Source organism: Berghia stephanieae, chromosome 2 (genome assembly GCF_034508935.2).
Source record: "Berghia stephanieae isolate SIO BIC M18660-M18661 chromosome 2, UCSD_Bste_1.3, whole genome shotgun sequence".
NCBI classification, from domain to species: domain Eukaryota; kingdom Metazoa; phylum Mollusca; class Gastropoda; order Nudibranchia; family Aeolidiidae; genus Berghia; species Berghia stephanieae.
The window spans coordinates 26,417,522-26,433,343 of NC_088361.1; the positions used below are offsets into that span (position 1 = coordinate 26,417,522).

A 15,822-nucleotide genomic window follows, 5' to 3' on the forward strand; every position below is an offset into this window, starting at 1 on the left:
ATCGATGCCGACATTTAAAAAAAAATGATATACTTTTCTATAAATCTGCCAGTACTTTCAGGTAATTTAACCTCACATCAGTATTATCGTACAATAATTATTCTGAAGATAATATTTTGGGTGCAATAAAAGCTGATATCAAGTAGTGAAATTTAAGTTTGTGTAGAAAAGAAAATATAAATATGTAAATGGGTATCATAACCAGAAATCATTCGAATCAGGTGTAGATGGCCAGCTGGCTATGATCTCGTAACTCTAAAAATTGCAGTGTCCTCAGGAAGGCACTTTATATACATCGTCCTACCTGATTTTATTGCGAATAACTATCTGGCAATAGGCAGCATTGGATAAGGAAGAGATTTGAGGACAAAAAGTGTCAAAGAAATGGAACTTGTTCCCCATATTGTCTAGTAGCAGAAGAAATAAGAATAGAAACTCGCAGAGAATTTAACCAACAGCAGTGGCAGTAAAAAATAAATAAAAAAGAGTTCTAATGAATAAAATACGATATAAATTTATGTTAACGCTTCATAAGAATACAATTAATTGGCCAGGTAAACCGATTGTCCATAACCGGGTTGCCCAATTGCCTGCAGTGAGACATGCAAAAAATTGACCCGTTTTTACCACAATATAAAACACAGTCAAAGAGATTTGCACTAAAATACCTCTTTTCCTTCAAAACCTCCTTCTGATGTTCTGTAAGAACTCTTCGTCGTTTTGTTGGGGATGAGATGACAACAAAGTCCTGTGTTGATATAAGAATTACAAGATTATACATTTGACTGTGCTGTTTCTTGACAAAAAATGAAATATAAATGACTTTAGCGACAAAAATGATCCTCACATCAAAACGGATTGAAAAAATTTGAATAACTCTACAAAACAGATAATAAACTATTGCATTCTCTATTAAAATAGAATTTGTGTAAAATATGACTTAAAAACTAAGTAAAAATGAGAAAAGGAGATGGAAAGTCCAATAAAAGTCTTTTTACCTTATCAGACATCAGATTTAATTCTGATGACAAATTTCTGCAACTTGAAAATAACGTCTTTGCATCCTTTGGTGAAATAATCTTAGCTGGGGACACTTTGCTGGCAGCTGGTGATTTTCTAGCTGGAGATAAGTCCTTGTGCAAGAAGCTTCCCTTTTGAAGGCGTTTTGGCGAGGGGAAACCAGACAGAATTGGAGCAGGCACTTGAGAATCTCCCTAAAAATATAATTTTTATTCTTTGCAAAAAGGGTACGTTTACAAAAAAAAAAAAAAAAATTAAAAACCAAAAATAAACAAACAAAAAAAAAATAAATAAAAAGGGGTGGGGGTGGGAGTAACTATGGTTTGTGATTAGTAATTTTGACTTCATATTGTGATCTTATTTATCTTTTTAGTAAGGGCTACTAAACAAATAAAACTTTTTATCATCAATAATCAAATTAAATTTTCAGCAACAGATTCAGCCAGAGGGAATGAATGGTTTGACTGTGTTTAGTGGTAAAACTGAGAACAAAATAACACTGAGGAAAGTGGAAATCTCACCTGACTCTGGCTGACATCGGAAAAAGGAGTTTCAGCTATAACATTGTCCTCAATTGTGATCCACCCTGGCAGTACAATGGCAGTCTTCTCTTTCATTATTGATAAAATTGGTCTGAAAAAAATGTGATATAAAATATAAGATAAGATCTGTGGAAATTGTAAGTTAATATTAGTGGTAAATTACACCTGAACTTTCTGCTTATATATTCATCATTCAACAAACTCAGAATCAAAAAGATAAAGTATTTGGGGGTAAATAAATTTCTAAAAGTAAAAACTAAAGAATAAGATTGTCTTATTCATTTAGCTTTGCCTGAACATAGGTTCAAGTTTATTTCTTTTTAGGCTTTCAACAGTAAATTACAAAATTTCATGACACATACATGAAAGAGAAAAAGGTAATAATACACCTAATAATATAATTTAGTTTACTAAAAATAATCACGTTTTTCTTTTTAAAGAGGGTAAAATTACACTTGTCATTTAATCTAAAAAAAAACAAAACCCAATCCAATGACTCACTTGAGGCTCTCGGGGTAAGTGAGACCAACAGATTTGCTGAAAGTTGAACTCCAGAGTGTCAGAGTCTGACTTTTGATGGCTCGTCTCGGATGAGGAAAAGTCACTTCTAAGAGGGGAGATAGTGTTGCCAGGAATGAAGAGTCATACTGCTCAGTGTAACGCCCAGTGACACAACTGCAGATCTCAAACCATAGCTTTTCCAACTTAAAAAAAAAAAGTATCAATAATGTTATGCAACAGAAAATAAATGCAGTACCTAGAAGTAGAAGCATGTAAAGAAACATTTTGACTTAAATACAAAAATTTATAAAAAATTCAATGAAAAGTCATTCAGAGCTGTGAAGTTCATGGAACCAGAGATTATCTTTTAACATTTTGCTTTCTATAGAAAGGACACTAGTCCTAGCATGACAGTTTTTTGCATCATGTGTGGCCGAAAATAATCGCGAAATATCACTGATTTGCATTGAAGCCACAAAATCTGCAAATTTTTGAGATTTTGCAAAGGAAAAAAAAAAAAAAGAAAAGAAAAATAAAGAAAAGATGAAATTTTTTTTCTTTTAATTTGACAGCTCGTGTAGAACGTAAAAGATAATTATCAAGAGTAGTTTCTTTATTACTATACCATTTTCTTCCTTTTTACTTGTGCCGATATGACCTTACATTTGCTGCAAGAGCCGTGAAACACTTAAAAACAAACAAATACCTTCCTCTTTCATGAACTAATTAAGGGTTTTTAGGAAAAAATCGCAAATTTTGCTCTTTTCGGCTTGCAAAATTTGGGATTTTTATTTTTTCCAAAAAATCGCCATGTCAGCTAGTCTATCATTTATGGGTGACAGGGAGATCAGAAAAGAATCTTGAATCCACCAGAGATCGATACTCATCCATCTGGTATTAAGGCAAGTGCTCTACAACTGAGCTTTCAGGACCCATAGGAAAATAAATATTTACACTTCAAAGAGTTGATCCACAAATCAATAGCATTAGGATAGTATATTATAGTGACTATTATTTCTCTTCTTTATCAAACGTGTACATTTTCCATATTACAAGATGTGTGGTGATCTGGCAAAACCCTTCGGATGCCGGAAAAATTTGAATCAAATATTATTACATACACGAATAGAGGCACCATTTCTGGAAAAATGCAGTTTGTATAAGGGCCAAAGTTATTCACTTTTGAGGGTAGGTAGGTCAAAAAATGTTTAATGACAAGATACACAAATATACTAAAAATTGTTTAAAATAGTTACATTATCATCACAACAGCACTTGCACATCACATCCATACTCAAAAATAAAAAAAACAAGCCCTTCTGTAACACAAACCAAAAAATTTGACTCCGACCCCCCCCCCCCTTCTTGAGTACTTAAAGTGATAGTTTAGGAGGAGGTTTGTGTGCGGCTTCATCCTCTTTCAGTACTCTAAGTTACGATGTCATTCATGATTTTATTTTCGTTTTCAGATAATGATAATGACTTTTAGATATCTTATTTTGTAAATGATGATATAAAATTGAAAGAAAAATGCATTAGTTGCATGATTTTAGCGATGACAATATGGATAAAAATGGAATGTCGGACTATTGCTTATTGTTTTGCTTATAGTTATGTGCAGTCATTATACTGTTTCACTGGTAGCTTGTATTGATACGCACTGACTTGCAAAGAGTGAACAATGACAAAAAGAAAGATATGTAAAATGTTGGGATTTGGTAAAGATTTAAGTTTTCAGCGCTGAGTTGAAATCCTTTACCTTAGAGACAGATTTAAGATCAATTATTCAAGAATGCCTCTTCGATAGAGCTAAAAAAAAACTAAATCAAATTAACTATAAGCTATAATATTGTAAACTCCTTTTGTGAGAATATAGTTGGACGGCTAATAAAAATGAAGAACATGCAGATAACCATTTTTTACCTTTTTTCGCCCGAATCTCAAAACTAGCTCACTCGTGCAACATCGGACGGGTTTTGCCAAATCAATGCAAACATATTTAAAAGTTTAGAAAAATAATTTTAAAACATATAAAAATTAACCCACCTTACTCAAAACTGAGGGCACAAATATCTTAACAGCCCCAGTACCTTGTGCCTTATTGAAAAGCCTGGACATTGGAGAGGCAAGAACAGACAGGACGTGAGACACAACTGTGCCAGGGATGTGGGTGAACAGGTGAGTGTAGATGTCAATCAGATGGTTGGTGTAGGAGAGAATACAGCCTGGAGAACCAGATTGTTTCTGCAAATCAAATGAGAAAATAATAGAAAATATAAAAACTTATTTTCCAAACCTCAAAATTCAACAATCTCCTTATCTTTATGTGAATCGTCATTTTGTAATTTATAAGTGCAGATGCTGAGCAATTTAAATAGTCTCAAAAGAACAAAACAAAAATATTTTAAATAATATTTCTCTCCATGCCTCTATGAAGATTAAGAGTAAAAGATTTTTTAAATTTTAATCATAATTGGGGCAAAACACATATATATCTTTGTAGACTAAGATTTTGTTTAAAAAAATATGGTGAATGCCACTAAACATTTAAAAAAAAAATAAAATAAAATTGAACCTGGGTGAATGACTTGTTTCCAAATTGATCAAATAAGGTATTGCTTTCCATTTGCATCTTTTCCAACATGTGTACAAAAGAGTGGAGGTTGGACATAGGTCGTTGTCTGCGTTTAGTCCATTTGCTAGGACTCATTGTGAACCCAGTTTGCTTACGACCAACAGACATGGCAGAAAAGTCAGCACAGTCCAGCATCTTCATACCCACTGAGGCAAGGTATTCTAAATTGGATGGATCCTTAATAATGGAAGGGGGTTGGGGTTGAAAAGATGAACAATGGAGCATTAAAACTTTCTTACACATTCAATTGTTTGAAGTTTTGCGATGGAAAAGGAGAGGGACAGGGCGAAAGATTGAAAAGTAAAATAATAATTTAAATATAGAAAGGAAAAAAGAAAAGAAAGTTAAGTATGTTGCCAATAGGACAACCCAGTAGGGAAAATATAAAGTCAAGATTTCCAACACAAGAAACAGAATTTTCGATACAGAAATATATGTCTTTATGAGAAAACTTTTGCAGAGGAATCATACTTATAGGCAACCTCATCTTGCTAATCAGTTATGAAAATAGCCAAAGTGAAATTACAGTATACAGGATTTACTGAATTACTTCAAATATCTCTGTGATTCATAACGCCCAATCAGAACTTTTCCCATTCTACAGGGTAACAGCTCGGTGATGAAACAGACATCGCATACGCAGGTTACTCATAAAATCTAAAGCCATAAATTAAGGCAAATATTTGGAAAATTCATGGTTCATTGGCAGGAATGTGTGGTGGCAACATGGCTCAGCCGTACGGTCTTTGCTTTGTACCCAAAAGGTATTGAATTCGAATACCCGCTGTGTTGCGTGGATTGAGCAAGTCACCTCTCCCTAGCTCAGTTTGCAGTACTGCACTGCGGCTAATGATTGGGTTATTCCAGTCTTTCCTTGGAATAGACCCTAAAGAGAAATTTCCCCTATGAGATGAATAAAAGGAAATTTTTTAAAAATCAAGATGTGATGACGTTAACACAATCCGAGGGTGGGGTTTAGGGGCAGGAGGGTTTAGGAGATGAGTTGTTTAACTCTCAATCAATCATGGCAGACATGTTCATGACTTTTTGTTGAGAAAGGTGTAAAGTCTGCATTTGGTTTGAAGTATGAAAACAAACTTCATATTGACACTATGTCTGTCAGTTTCTTTGTTTCACACATAATTATTTAAAAAAAAAAAAAAGAAAGAAAGAAAGAAAAGAGGATTGCCCATTATAATTTCTAATTAACAAATATAAGTATTTTTATAGAAAACTCAGGCAATTGAAGGTTTACAAAAAAAAACCTCTTTAGATTTTGAAAAAATACCTTGAAATCAGGCCTCCAGACCCCAATGACCTTTGAACTAATTTCCTCCAGACAAGTGTTGGCTTCTGCATTAGTCACGAGAGCAGACAATCTGGCAAAAATATGGTACAACTCCTTCCACACTCGTACCATGGATTTGCATACACCCTTGTGAAGGGAAAAGAATTTGAAATTTAAAAATTATTTGACAAAATTCGACAAATATGGACTTCCTACCCATTTATACAACATACTGCAAATAAAAGTAAAAACGATAAAGCATGAGCAGTGCTGCCAATCCTGGCCCATGAAAATGTGTACAATGAAGATCCAAAATGGGTAAGATTTTGAAAAAATGCGTACAATCCTGCAAAGACGATAAATAGCACTAAATTTGATGATGGGCAATCAGATCATACCAGCAATATATTAGAATGGATAATTTAAATTAATGAATAAACTTACTCTTTATAGACAACAGTATCTACTTCCAGGCTCCACTTATAAATCTGATATGACCCACCCAGATAAACTACATTGAACTCCCTATATGAATGTCCAGGTCAACAAACAGATTAGTGTTAAAGTACATTAAGAAAGTGTATGATTGTTAAAAATGCTTTTAAAAAATATATAAATTTAATATACATATACTCTTTGAGCAAAATGTGTACAATGAGCAAAAATGCATAAGAATACGAATTTTTACGTAAGGTTGGCACCAATGCAAACAATTAGAAACGTTAAAAATCAAATAGGAAAATTACCTGTGACACTTTACTAGCCAGTTGATGTTGCACTGGCAGAAGAAGAACTGCATAAAGACATCCAAAGTTGTATTCTAAAGCATCACCCTGATTCACTTCATTGGTCTGAAACAAAATATACCAGAAGCAATATGCTATTATTTCATAAAAGTAATAATTAATCATTATTCTAATTTGAATTCATTCATAGTTTCCCATCAGATTTCAGAAAGTTTCCTTAAAGAGTTCAGTTAACATAATAAAAAAATTCCTCTAAATACAAAACTAAAGCCGATTATTCAAAATTTCTGAGAACATCCAAATTTGCAATTCCTATAATAATGTGTCTTGTTGTGAAAAGAACTTTCTACCAATCATTGACTCACAATAAAGTTTACAGCTAATTTACAGCATAGCGGCCAACTTTTCAAAGAGTTAAAACGGGAAAACCTGACGTATAATATCGTCATGACCCAAAAAAAAAAAAAAAATGAGCATTTTGAACTATTATATAATATAATCTAGAGCCTTTTCTGTTCCATGTTTTAATTTGCTAATAATAAATACAAAATCCTGGGACATGTTCATTTCAATACACAAACAGTAAGTCCAATTTATTTTCTTAAAATTTTTCTCAGATTGCCAAATCGGGGGAGTTTCGATTTTATCAGGACAGTTGGCGGCTATGTTATATCAATTGCAATATTTAATGCTTCTTTTTGGGTTTAATTTCTGTGTGGAATTAAAGATTTTAGATTTTATGGGGAAAAAGAGCTGGTCTAAGGCTCGACTTAAATGAAATTCAAAATAAACGACTTAACAAAAGCATTTGATTTTTATACTTTTGATAAAACTATCTCCAAAATAAATCAATCTCCAAATGACAAAGTTTTAAAATACTCACAGCAATAACAACATCTAATAGGGCATCTGCAAGGACATTCCACAAGCGGTACAGAAGATCTGTTGATGAAAGCTTTGCGGATGCAGAATCTAGAATGTCTGTAACTGCCTGAATAAAAAATAGAGCTCCTTGCTGTTTGCTGGCTCCAGAACTTACTATTCCACTAAAAAGTTTAAGGAATCTAAAATAGAGAAAAAATGAACAACATAACAAATATGATAATGTCAAGGGAAATGCCTTTATTTGGCCTGGAAACTCTTCAAGAAAGTTATAAACTTTTACACTACATTGATTGAGATTGGAATCAAAAGTATAGGCCTACTTATAAATTGCGATTAAAAGAAGTTAGCAAATCCAGGAAATGAGGCTTCAGTGTCCTATATGATTACTAGTTGCCATTCCTATACAATTCATTGTAAACAAGAAATGGTTGCCATTTTGAGTGTGATGAGCTTCAATATCATGGTAATATTTTTAAAAATCACTCTCATATGATTTACCGCTTTGATTCTCTCAAAGTGAAAAATAGTATTATACACAACCATAAATGCAGACCTGCCATCAAATAATGCATGGGTGCAACCACGGCAGGCCATAAAAGCCTGAAATCCATTTTCAATAAAATTCAGAAAGCCTGAAACTTATTTAGAAAGTGACCTATTTCCTGAAAATGGTCTTTATGTTGGGGTGAACTAAAGGCAGGAAATTAATTAAAATCCATTGAAACCTCCGGGTTAAGCTGGAAATGTTCCACCCGTGGCAATACCAGTAAAAAAAAAAAGGATATAGGACTTAGAAAAAAAAAGTATTGTAATAAGAAAATGAATAAGATAATAAGAGATGAAAGTCATACTCTGTCCCCTCAAATCAAATGGAGCAATAGACGTTATAGGTTGCTGCACTTAAAAGCAAAAACACAATGAAATTTCCTGTTTTGGATTAATAAAGTTCATCTTATCTTACTATGATCTTAAAAACCAAGATTTTATCCCGAAGTACAAAACATATTAATCTAATCCGGTTCATTAAAGCAAAAAGACTTTAATATCTGCAAGTCCTATAAAAATATGTTATAAACAATGCGTAAAAAGACTTATAAATTAGGATCAGGATTTACAAAAAGACTCTAAAAAATGGGAAATGGCAATTGTATATGGCATCACTTAGAACCGGCAAGCTCATGGACACTATATTTTCAGTTGTATAAAGACTGTAGAAATCGCATATGCCTTCTCTTAGGAGAAAAATAATTCTTCAGAAATCTCATATTAAACCAAATTGGCAAACCATACAGGCATATGGGTAAAAATAAACAAAAAAGCTGAAGATGGTCAAACACCCTACCTCTGCATAAAGAATCAGCTATTGGGCCTTCATTGGTATGAATGGAAATTAATGTATAGGATTATAAGAAAACATTGTCTTACGTTTCTTCTTCGCTAGACACTTTCAAGAGAGCTGGCATAAACAAAATTTCACATAATAGCAGAGCTGGGCATCCCTGTGATAACAAAACAGACAAATGTTGGATTAAAATTTCACCATGAGCATAGATCTTTTCGACACTATCTAGTGATATCTCAAATCGTACAGATCCGTTCAGCAAAAGCTATGATTAAATTAAGACAATAAGCCATTCATATAAAATTAACTCAACTGGTGATTTTGATGAACAAAACATGTACAATTTGAATATTTTTATCTCTTAAAAATAGATGAAATGGACAGGCTCTGGAAAAGTAAATTACCAAATAGTCAAGCCCATTTCCAGGCTATAAATGTGAAGAACTTTGAAAGACTTGACCAAAAAAAAGTAATTAATAATATGAAAAGGTCAAAAATAAAATGTAGAAATAAAATACAAATTGTTCATTTCAAAAACTTTGTGAGAAATAATTAGCATATTTAATTTTACTTAATTTCCTTCAAGAGAGATGGGGGGGGGGGGGGGAGAATCTAATTATGTACGCTAACACTAACCTTGAGCGCTGCAGTTGTTCCTGCTCCTGTGTTATACAGAGTTGAGGATAGCACTTTGTCAGGGAAATCACAAGTTGACTTGAATAGTGTCTGATTAACGAGGAAGAAAATGTTGACTCATAACTAAAGGAAAAATATACCTTCAATGGGAACTTGAATTACTTCATACAATAAAACAAACTGGATTTATGTAACATTTATGTAATAAAAGAAACTGGATTTGCCTACATCATACTAAAGTAAAACCTTCATTCTTCTATGAGTGTCAGAAGTGAAAGAAACATTTTGCTCCCTCTTATCATCCTCATTTAATATCCTGCAGAACTATGCAAAGACCAGAGGCAATTTCGAATTAATTTTACCACAAATATAAGTGACACAGTGTACAGCACTTTCAAGATATGTAAAAATTTTGGTTTAAGACTATATGGAAACGCCATATCCAAAACTATCCTCTATACAGCTATTCAATAACATTGCTTTCTTGGTAAGAGTTGGGAATGTCAATAAATGGGGCACAACAGAATGGTCTTCATTGTGTTTCGTAGTGGTAACGCACTATCCCACCCCTGAGCTGTTTGGTCATGAGCGAGTCACCATACCCTCCATCACTTGTGGCATTGCACTGTGATAATGCTGGGAAAATTTCCCTTGAAATATATCCTTAAGATAAATTGTTCATGGGGATGACCTGATTGACATACTAAATAAAACATAAGTTTTTCCAAGCTGTGAATGAATTCAGTAATTCTGTCAAAAGATAAGTTTCAGTCATATTGACAAAATACTCAGAGAGTATCTCTACATTCTATAAGACTCCATGCAGTGCTGAAAACCAAATGGTTATAAATAAAAAGAAATTAAATTAAAAATAAATACAAAAACTAATATTCTGTAATAAAATAAGACATATATCAATATAAAATTTTGGCCCACAATAGGATATTTTCACAAAGCAAAAGTTCACAATCCACTTGTAAATATATGGCAAACTGCAACATAATCATACCACAAGCATTTGAGGTTGGAAAAAATCAGCTTGGACCAAAGTGTAAAAATGTGACAAGAAAGCACTGAAGACATCTCGACATTCCACCTTCCCTCCTTTTTCAAGGGCCGCTTTCAAATGAGCGGACAGGTTTGTCCATATGTGTACAATTAGGGATTCTGTGGAAAAAGGAAATAAATCTATCAACTTTGAACAAAGCAGATACTCCATTTGCGTTCATTAAGATTGTAGCTAAACTATATGCTCTTTTCACATAAACATAAAAAATAATTTGATTTTGAACTGTATTTCAAGGAATTAAAAAAATAGGGCTTATTATTTGGATAATATTGTCAAAACAGTCACATGATTATTCCAGTAATATGGCCCCAAATAACCCAAAAAGTATTTGGGCAATTTGGCTAAATCCATTATTGGACAATATCAAAACAAAGATTGAAAAAAAAAAAAAAAAAAAAAAAAAAAAAAAAAAAAAAAAAAAAAAAAAAAAAAAAAATGGCATACATATACAGATGACTAGGAAAGACATCACTCAGAAGAAAAAAAAAAAAAATGGACCTACGCAAGATTTGATCCCAGTTCATCTAGGTTACAAACTTAACTACTACTCCCTCCTTATAAAAAAAAATATTTCCTGTTTTTAATTGCTTGTTAGAAGTACTTCATAATTGTATTCTATTATCATAGCCATCACAAATAGGTGTTGAGCTGTGGTTTTTAACTTGCATGCGCCTATTTTGTGTGACTGAGTGATGACCAGATTAAAAACAGAACTGACCAGTCTCCTTTTGGTTGAAACGTTCCCATTGCCCATACAATGGCACTATATTCAGACTACTTTCAAAATTCCTACTTTTTGGGAGAAGCAAGAAAAATCCATAGGAATAATTTATATACCTCAGTTTACCAGTATAATTAAATAACAGACCTGCCAACCCTTCACATTCCAAAAGTGGAATCAGAAGGTCAGAAAAGAGGAATTTGAGACAAAAAAATAGGAACTTGTTACCAATGGATACTATCTGTATCAAAATGACAACCACATTTGTCACCTAACACATAAAGACAGTCTTCTGGTCACCTAGCAAAACTACATCAGATGTGTTATGTAATCATGGGTGCCAGCAGGAAGAAGTGCTGAAACCTGAAACTAAAATCTTGACACTTTGCCAAACCTGAAAAAGTTCCTACTGAAAATGCGGCCTAAACTTTACTCTTATTTTATACATTATTAAATGATTACACAGCAAACATATTGACACAATGAGAAAATTAATTTGATTTTAAAACCAACTTATAATACATAGTGAAATACTCACAGTGCAGAATCGGAAAACTGGCACCCATGTATGTAATGGGGAAGGAGTGCAATTAATTTTCCTACTTATCTCCCTTTTTGGCAATCATTAAAAAAATAATCACCTTTATACCCCCCCCCCCCCCCCCCAACTTTCATTTCTTCTTACCAATGATTTATCATCATTTTTGAAAATCGGAATTTTAGAGACAATGGCGGAAGAGCTGGCAGGTATGAAATAACATTCAATTCTTGCACCAAAGTTTTGAATACATTTTACAGATTTAAAACTTTACATCTTGACATTTAGTTTCTGTAAAAAAATTCAAAAGAGTTCAAATTAATACAAAATAGTAACCAAGGAAATATTATCCTCTCATATACTTATTAATCAGTTCTGCCTTAAATCATGATTGACAATTTTTAAAAAATAATGAAATAACCATTAGAGAGTTCCTTTGGCTGAAATGCTCACCTCTGTCTTGGGATCCGATTGACTTTAAAAGTGCCTCTAATGATGACATGATAAAAGGTGCATGCTTTACAAAGTTTGCTGAGCTGGCCAAAACGTCAATTGGTAAAGGATCTGAAAAAAAAAGTTGACAAGACAATTTAAAATCAGTGTTATGTTGATTTTTCTAAAATGCTGTGATCACTTTATGAAGTAAAAAAAATAAAAATAATGAAAATAAATATACTCCACATCCAACACCATTTCAACACTCTTAATCATTTTTAATGAAAAAAAAATAAAATATTAAATTTAAAAAAAAAACGTTTTTCAAATCTTCCTCTTTATCATAATGTTGCAAAAGCACAGGTTGAAGAGGCAAAGTGTTTACAGCAGTATTGAATTCACGAGTATATCACTTAAATTGAACTATAAACTGACAAAATCTTGACAGGATATTAACATTATGCTGACAAAAAGATAAATAAGGAATTAACATGCACAGCAATTCTTCAACTGAATACAATCTATGGTGGTGTGTGCAATTTAGTCAGACAAGGGCATGCCTTGATGCTTTACATAATTTCAAAAATATTTAAAATGTTTTGCTCCTGTTTTACTTTTTTTCTAACATTTATATTCAGGGTCTTTTTCCAATAAAGGCAAATATCCTTGTTCTCTGGGTATGGTGATCTGCTTGGCTATCTAAACCCCTCTTTATCTGAACTAAAGGCAAAATAATTGATGTGATACATAACTTATATTTCAGCGAAACACCCCAAATTTTAATGCCAACCAACCTACACCCTCCCCCCCCCCCCCCCCACCCCATGTATTTATAATACATTAAAAGACCACCTACGACAATGTATTTGGGGGTTGGACCCAATAGCTCATTGATATGACACTTGCTTCAAAATCAAAGAGAGCCAGTGCAGAAATGTGAATAGAATTTGGGGTTTCAGGGTGGCCAACTTTTCAAAAACTGAATTAGGGAAAATTTTTGGTTACCGCACAATAATGTTAAGAGTGAAGTAATACACAGCCTAATACTAATTTAATACTTTACAAAGAATGAAAATGAAAACAGACATTAAGTTGACATACCTGTAAACCTTGGAAGTGAAAGGGGTAACTTTTGACATATGTATCCTCTATCCAAGCTTAGGAGGTGCATTATGCCCTCTATTGAATTTGGTGCAGAAGTCACAGCCTCTATTCTATTAATAAATATGACTTGACAATTTAAAACTAAAAAACTACACACACATTGAGACCACAGCATTACTACAATACTTTTTACACTATGTACATGATAACAGGCTTTGTTTACTGCTATTACTTGCCTTCTGAATGCAAGCTATCCATGGTGGATCTCTTGCATTTTTGCAAGAACTTGTCAGTCAATTGGACAGGTGGCATGCTTGATGAGGAGACCCTAACTTTATTAACTAAAAGACTGTTTAGAGTGGCATTGCTCAACTGAGATCTGCTTTCAGTTCTATTCTTCCTAACCAAACTAAATATCCTCTCTGATGCTGCATTACTGTGAGGAATTGAAAGAACACTCAGGGCTAGCTGTCCCAGGTTCTGGTAAGGCCTACTTCCATCTAGTGGACATATGTAGTGATGGAGCTGGTGCCATTGTCTATCACATCTTGGCTCATTCAGCACTGAAGCATTTCATTCGCAATTCGTCTTTTTTTACGATGGTTTTTTTTCGGAAAAAAAAACGCAGTTTCGGGACATCGGGAACGGTGGATCCATTTAGGGAATTTCCCGAAATAATTGGGAAGGTTGGCCACTCTGGGGTTTGGAAAGGACTACAATCATTATACTAAAATATTTACCAATCGTCCACTTGACTCCATGAGCCTTGCCATTTTCATTGGGCCTAGAGACTAGATGGGCAATCACCTCAAATCCAATTTTCTGGAGGGTTGTGAAAGATGGCAGCTGTTGAGATCCCATTCTGGATTGGATGCTCGCCAATGCTTTTGAAGCACAAGGACTAGACAATTTCAATGCTAAGAATGGAAGGTGGATAAAATGGATTTAGCACACAAAATTTTTTTTGGGGGGGGGGAAGAAAAAACAAATTTCAAGAGAAATGTCTATATCAATTAAAAATGTTGGTTTCACCTCTATTTTTATAAATGATCTTGAATTAATGTAATGTGGCAGTTTAAATTGGTCACAAATTCAAAACTTACAAAAATAATATGATTTTCACCTAAATTTCTGTTTTAAAAAATTCTGATCAACATTGGCTCCGAAAAAATAAATCTGGTTAACTGGCAGGTTTTTATGCTAGTTTAAAAAATAAGTAAGTTTGCTTCTGAGAGTTATATAGCTTTTACAAGTTTTATAGGGCATACCAGAATCAGTACAAAGGAAGATGATGAGACTATCAAAAGATCTTGAATGAAGGTATAGACAGACCTTGAATATAACCGATTTTAGAGCTTTAACGGCACTTGTAAAACACAACATGGGTCATTTAATTGTCAGGAAAAGTAAGACTCCAGGCTTAGATAAGAGAGGGAACAGAAGTGGATGATAGAAGAAATATACCACAGTATCTAGTCTGAGACCAAAATCATGGCCTCACCTGGATCTTTGCCAAAAATGAAAATAAATTTACTTTTACTAATGATACCTATTATAATACTTAACATATACAAGATCCAATTCATGCATAATATAAATCATATATAGACACGATACATTTAACCGAGAGGTGATTTACAGCCGGGAAAAAAATTTCTCTTAAAAAAAATTAAAATAGTGGCCATACTCCAATGACATGCTGTGACTCAACTCCCAACCCAGGATTTCTACAGACCTCTGTGTACAAAAGTATTCAGTCTATCTAGATAGCTAGTGACCCCAGTAGTGTTATCCCACAATGCCCTACACAGAAGATGGTCACTGTCATCTTGTTTCACTTTCGGCAAAAAATTTTTTTTTTTAAACATCACACAAAAATAAAATTGAGACAAAACTATTTTATCTCAGGCAGTATAGAGTTACAGAACCCTGTATTTATATGAAGCAGCAAAGTTTGTATAATTTCGTCACAGCACTGAATATAATAACTGATAAATGTTGTGTTTAATTTAGTATATAAGCCAATAATTACTCACCAAAATTTGGGGAAGGACATGCAATCTGGGAAGGCTGATTCACATTACCAACACAGAATTGAAGTAATGGATATAGAATCTGTAATAAAACAATTTTGATTTTAAGTATATACTTGTTGTTAACTGTTTTGCTTTACTTAAAAAAAACAACAACAAAAAACCCCAAAGTCATGATAAGCATTTCAACAACAGAACAAAAATTGATAAAGAAATACCATAACAAAAATCAACAGTGGTAGTAATGAACCATCAACAAATATGTTGACAAACTAACAAATTATTTTTACATCAGCTTCATCTATAACTGCAGAACTTCAGGATATG

At 33.2% G+C, this 15,822-nt stretch overlaps 1 protein-coding gene across 15 annotated transcripts in view; it reads right to left on the reverse strand.

The window, feature by feature from the left end:
• The window catches only part of LOC144964585 (uncharacterized), a 46,776-nt gene that overhangs the window by 19,114 nt on the left and 11,840 nt on the right, over positions 1-15,822 (reverse strand). For all 15 annotated transcript variants that reach the window (XM_078899031.1, XM_078899034.1, XM_078899033.1 and 12 more), the window contains 15 exons: positions 15,499-15,577; positions 14,203-14,379; positions 12,377-12,487; positions 10,605-10,762; positions 9,596-9,685; positions 9,043-9,116; positions 7,616-7,796; positions 6,733-6,837; positions 5,987-6,133; positions 4,639-4,875; positions 4,110-4,307; positions 2,064-2,266; positions 1,542-1,653; positions 999-1,214; positions 669-748 (listed from right to left, as the gene is read on the reverse strand). In XM_078899031.1, the coding sequence (XP_078755157.1) occupies positions 669-748; positions 999-1,214; positions 1,542-1,653; positions 2,064-2,266; positions 4,110-4,307; positions 4,639-4,875; positions 5,987-6,133; positions 6,733-6,837; positions 7,616-7,796; positions 9,043-9,116; positions 9,596-9,685; positions 10,605-10,762; positions 12,377-12,487; positions 14,203-14,379; positions 15,499-15,577 (2,168 nt within the window). The remainder of the gene's footprint in view (positions 1-668; positions 749-998; positions 1,215-1,541; positions 1,654-2,063; positions 2,267-4,109; positions 4,308-4,638; positions 4,876-5,986; positions 6,134-6,732; positions 6,838-7,615; positions 7,797-9,042; positions 9,117-9,595; positions 9,686-10,604; positions 10,763-12,376; positions 12,488-14,202; positions 14,380-15,498; positions 15,578-15,822) is intronic.